This window comes from Halichoeres trimaculatus, unplaced genomic scaffold (genome assembly GCF_033239565.1).
Source record: "Halichoeres trimaculatus isolate MK-OKI-2021-1 unplaced genomic scaffold, fHalTri1.1 fHalTri1_scaffold_1, whole genome shotgun sequence".
Taxonomy (NCBI): domain Eukaryota; kingdom Metazoa; phylum Chordata; class Actinopteri; order Labriformes; family Labridae; genus Halichoeres; species Halichoeres trimaculatus.
The window spans coordinates 29321769-29327768 of NW_027437179.1; the positions used below are offsets into that span (position 1 = coordinate 29321769).

Genomic DNA, 6000 nt, shown 5'->3' on the forward strand with positions numbered 1-6000 from the left:
AGTGAGTACGTTTACATGCACGCTGCGGTCCGATTAAGGTCATAACTGGATCATTAAGTCACAGCGAGAGTTCTAGTCTGTGTATAAATGCAGAATAGGGGGTCGGACTTCTGGCTTAGAATATCTCACACAGTAAGTACGTTTACATGCACGCCTTAACTCGATCGTTAAGTCACAGCGAGGGATCTGGTCTTGTTTGGGTTTACATGCAGAATAGGGGATCCTACTTCTGGCCAAGAATATCTCACTCCACTTCCTTTGGGGCTGTGTCCTTTATGACAATTTTTTGTTGATAGGCAAAGCTGCATATCAAACTTGTTTCAGTTCACCCAAAGAAGAGACAACATTCCAACGATGATGGCTGGGTCTTCTGGGGAAATTTGCTCACGCTGAACAGTAAGGAGTACCGAGACAAGTCCTGTCTCTGTCGAATCCAACCACAGTCTGATTGCAATTGCATCATCTAGGTGTGTTAATTAAACTATTTATTTCCTTTCAGAACTTTTACTTATTTTCCAAACAGTAGCGTCAACAGTTGAGCAATGATGCCCTTTAATATCCAGTTTTAAATTGAGGGGGAGGACTTCAGTGATGTGTCAAGCCACATCCAATGACCTCATAGAGGACCTCTTGCACATGAAGCCTGAGTCACTCTTGTATTCCCATTAGGCAAAAATGTGAGCCTGAGGAACAGCAGTTTGCTCCCACATCTTTTGAAAAGGGAAATTAAGACAAAGGTCAAAAGATATCCCAACTGTCTGTTGAATAATATCTATGTCAAAGTGCAACCAAGCTTGTGTTGGTTGAATGTGTCTTTAGGACCCTGTTGACACTTGGTTTACTAATGTATTTTGGACATTTGAGTCACAATGCTAAATCGATCCAATAGACCACATGAACTAGTCTCAGTGACATTAACCAGTGGTCACTGAGGTTGAGTTTCAAAACCCATCAATGATGGCCTCAATATTGGAAATGCTTATTCAATCTAATGTCTGGTCGACCTAGCAAAAGGTAGAGTTAAGGCAGGCCTTTAGCCTTCTTGCTAACTGCAACAGTGTTGTCACCTAACTTTCAACTCAGCCACTTGTTATTCCAAACCTTTAACCTCAATTACTCCAAAAATAATAAGTTACAAAATTGTCACCACATTGTACCTGTTGTACACTCTTGTACACCACAGTTTACAAACAGACAAGAAATCCCTTTTTGAACTAGGCTATAAAGCTGTTCTCTACAGAATGGTTGTGTATGTGTGGCTTCCGGGGCTTTTGGGTGTAGCCTCAAAGGGACACTCAAGAACTACAGATTTTAGTACTTCTGTGTTTGCTTCACTTCTCAAGACTGGAAGATGCATTAAGTACGTAAAAGTCTCTCTTGCTTTAGCATGACACTGCCGGAACAACAGACCCCCTAATGAAACAGTGTAATACAGTGTAATTACTGGGCTCTTACAGCTGACTGCTACCCCATAAAACTACTTCCCTTTCACTGTTGAAAAGTTTTGCCCCTTCATTTTAATCTTAATATAACAAAATAAATTTACCTGCTGAAATAGTTGTGAACACATTATCTGATTACCTATTAGCCCACATTTCTTACCTCGCCTGACTTTTTGATTGCATACCAGATCAACAGAGTTAACTTGTAGATTCACAAGATAAGCAGCCAAAACAAATCAAATTGTATTTTTGTAACCAACAAGAATTTCACTTCAACGGTAAAACAGCAAAGGATTGATACTTTCATCGACCAACTTTATTCTTTAAAACTGCTATCAGGAACTTGATTTTTTTGCCAACTATAGCAAAGATGTGTATCGTACCACTTTCCCGCTCTTATCGTGTGCATGCCAGGGTAGTTTATTCAAAACATAGGGAAAAAAATGTGGTTTTTAACAAGCAAATTTGTCAGTTATTGTGAACTCCTTACTTGCCCATGAAGTCCTAAAACACCAAGGTCTACCCATAGTTCTGCCCCTGACAGGCCTCCAAAGGGATGGCCAATCAGAGGGAAGACGGTTTATGGAGCTGAGAGTTTTAAACAGACAGAAGCTAAGCGTTACAGATAAGGGTTTTCGAAAACACTAGTGTGAGCAATAGTTTTTAAATCGTAAATAATGTAAGGCTTCATCAGGGGTATCAATAAAATAATCATGATACCCCCCTCTTTAAGGACATAAAGGCCACTTGGTTTATCCCCATCCTGCAACAAATACTCTTTTTATGTAATTCCACCTCATGAATGTTTACAGAATAAATAACGCTTCAAGAAGACACTCTGAAAGATTCTTAGGAAAGAAGAATATCATTCAACAGTACTGCAGCACTAAATAAGCAGATGGTAAACCTTAAGCCTGTAACTGTACATAATGTAAAACTGATAAATTTGATACAACTCAGGTTACGGGTGAACTTTTATTGTCTGAATGTCATGAGGTATGTTTCGCTAAAAACTTTTCTTTGAAAGTATTCTAAAAGGAAAAATAATAGCTAAATAAGCTCATAGGCCACGTTGCCAGAGGTGTGGAGGCTTCAGGGGTTCACCATCGGTGGGCTGAACAAGAGTGTGACACTCTGTCTTATCTGCTTATTTATACAAATACAAACACGCACCAGAGCATCCTCCTTCCTTTCATGCAGTGATTATGTTTAGCTCTTACTGAGGCTCATACACGTTTTTAAGCTGCTGCAGCTGCACAGAAGACAGGAAACTGTTGTCTCAGGTGTTTTAAAAGACTTACAGAAATGAGAGAATTCCTGTCACAAAGAGACCATTAAAAAAAACAATTTTGTCTTCACCACACACCAACTCAAACAGGCTTTGTGAGTAAATATGATGTCCGCAGAAAGTTAAACATCACTCTCAGGCTGTGTGAGGACAACATAAACATAGCCTGGTATCTTGAGACACTCCTTCAATTTACAACAACAGAGCAAAGTCCAAATTTGTCAAAGTCATTCACATTTACACAAATACACTGTCCATACACACATGACTCTTTAGGAATTATACTACTTGATGAGCAACAATTTGCTGGCTGGAACTGAATCAACACAATCACTCAGGCATAGTAAAGCAAATCATGCACAGATTTAAGTTGTCTGAGATTTTCTTCCGATACCTTTCTAATCTAATCATGTGCAGCAGCGTCGTGAACAGTAGAGGTGTTACTAGTTTGGCGACATTTCTCAGAAACAAGTTGGGAACACTGCTATTTTCAAGAATTGAGAAGCAATGCTTTTATGTGCCCAAAAAAATACTAATTTCTCCATGTGTTTCTGAGGGTGAAGCACAGCAAGAAAATTCATCTGTTTTCTGAATTTCAAGTATTAAATATCAGTTATGGATGCCAGCATACACATAGACTTGCATAGAAGTAAATCTGTATGGAAGTAAATTTTGGAGGTGATTGCAAGACAACATAAAAAAGACTCAATAGATCTATTTTTTTAAACCAAAAGCTGGCGAAGGATTCGTAACAACTCCAGAGGGTCTTGCTATGGTGGTACCGTGAGAAGTTTAAGTAATGACATTTGTGTAAAGACGCTAACTCTGCAACTCCCCAAGAAGAAGCTCCTCGAAGAAAACTTCAAACTCTAGGGTGCCAGTTAGGCTTGGCGTTTGAATGCTCCCCCTAATTTAGGGCAAAAACTCCCAATAAGTAACCAATCAGCCTTCACATTTTGGTAGCTCCCAAATAAAAACCAACCGTCATCATTTAAGCTAACTTTCCAGCGCAGCCAGGCTAGCTTCATTTGTTTTTTACTGGCTGTTGGAAGAAAATGATCAAAATCAGTTTGGTGTGTTGGAAAACCCACTCATCTACTATATAATGTAAAATACTAAATGTAAAAACAATTACTCATAAATGGGTAGAGAAAGGGGTTAATGAGGGAAGTTAAAAAGCCAAAAATCCCTTTTTTATTTTTAACACAGTCTGCTACAAAAAGACCTAACGAGAGGTTACAAACAGCATTTCTTTGAAACCAGTTGTATAAAATTACTTAACTTCCTGAAATATTATACTTATTAAACAGCTGACAGTTTTATAAAAAAAAACAAGATGACATAAAGAATAAAAATGGCTAAATGTTACAAAAAAAAAAAAAAACTTCAGAACAGAGAGATGCAAAAAAAGGACATGTGGACTACAATACTTACATTATGTTTGCTGCTGCATGGATTAAAAGTTTGTGCCAAAAATAGTTAGCGAGTGCAACATTTTTTAAGTGCTCTTTGATTACTTCTCCCTCTCTGTAAGGGCTTATTTCATAACCCTAAATAAACCTTATCATGAGTTCTTTGAAATAAAGAAGCCTTGTTACATCAACATTCTAACCTTTAATAAACCTAGAAGCCATGGTATCACGCTGTAAGACGCCTTAAAACGTTGGCATTGGTGTAATGTGTGACGTCCTCTTTGGCTTGTAATTTGGAGTCATGTAAGGGAAGTTTAACTCTGCCTTCTAAACTTTCCATATGGCTTGGTTTGGCTTTTGTTTTGTTTATCCATGAGTAATTCTTTATTGTTTTTTTACTCCTTTTTCTACTTTTTGTATAGAACTGCTGATTTAAACTGTCAGAAAGAACAATTTATCTGGCATGTGTAGGACCAGTAACTGGCATCTAGTTACCAAATCTCAAAGCAAATTTGCATATATTTTACTACAATACGATAAAGAAAGGCTTAATCTGCCTTAGCTGCATCACTATAACAAATGTAAAAGTAGATTCAATTGGTATGTATCTGAAGCATTTCATTGCATTTTTAAATAATAGTGGTAAATCAATGGAAACTAATTGCACCCTACAAAGACATCAAACCTTATGTGTCATTTAAAATCTAAAGAGGAACAACACCTACTAAGGTATGCTGGCAAGCATGTACCCATAAACTTATATATATATATATATATATATATATATATATATATATATATATATATATATATATATATATATATATATATACACACAAACAAACAAACACATATCTGAAACAAACACAAGCATGAATACTTTGAATATTTAAAAATACAAAGCCTCAGACAGGTAAATGATTCATTGCAGATCTCCTGTGAAATCACGTTTGACATGACAATCATATAAAACAATGAGAGAAGAGGTACAAGGATACTAAGAAATGTGATCTACTTTGAGAAGTATTTTATCTTAATGAAACATCATTGCACCTGTCCCTATCAACCTCTTCACAAGCACATGCGTTGCTTGTGTCCACATAATTGCTGAGTCACAACCAAGACTTTACAGTAGTTGCACCAACACTAAAATTCCTCATTTGTGTAATATCAAATTCTGCCGATGTTCAAGAAGATTGAGACAAACGAGATTTATATTCAAAATACATTAAGTAAATCTTTTTTGTTTCTTAATTTTTTTTTGTTTTGTACACACAATGATACATACTATTCTAAACGGTCCAGAGATAGGACAGCAGAATAAGCCTTGATGTATTGACAGGCAATGGGTCTCTTTCACTCACCTGAGCAGTTGTGACCACTTTGATGGTTAAAATCTCTGCCTGGTGTTTGCATGTCAAACTCACCCTGTTGCCCTGCAGACATACTGTGGACCAACACCTGACTGTGTGCCAGTTGTCAGTCCTGTGACCGCACCCCCACCCCCACCTTCATCATCGCCTCCCCTCATCTACACACCACTGGCGGCCTGTCACACTCATAGACTGGAGTGGTCACACTTTGACAACTTTACACCTCGACGAGATCAAACACCTGGCAGTCAGTCACAATGGTCTGTCGAGGAGCAGCAGGACGAGGGAAATTAAACAAACTTTGTCCGTTTCGACAACTTAAAGTTCTAGTGGTGTTGACATCCTTCAGTAAGTAGGTTTATTTGACAGAAGAAAAAGAAATGCAGACTCAGTGCTGAAAGCTAAATGCGTCTATCTTCCATCCAGAAGCAACGACTGACAGCGAACAGTGAGCCGAGCGGAGGTGACTGACCTGACCAGTGTTG

At 37.9% G+C, this 6000-nt stretch overlaps 1 protein-coding gene across 1 annotated transcript in view; it reads right to left on the reverse strand.

The window, feature by feature from the left end:
• Positions 1-5591, reverse strand: part of pparg (peroxisome proliferator-activated receptor gamma) — a 35189-nt gene extending 29598 nt beyond the window's left edge. Inside the window, exon 1 of the mRNA XM_074692635.1 lies at positions 5507-5591. Within this exon, the coding sequence (XP_074548736.1) occupies positions 5507-5588 (82 nt within the window). The 5' untranslated portion in view covers positions 5589-5591. The remainder of the gene's footprint in view (positions 1-5506) is intronic.
• Between the last annotated feature and the right edge of the window lie 409 nt (positions 5592-6000).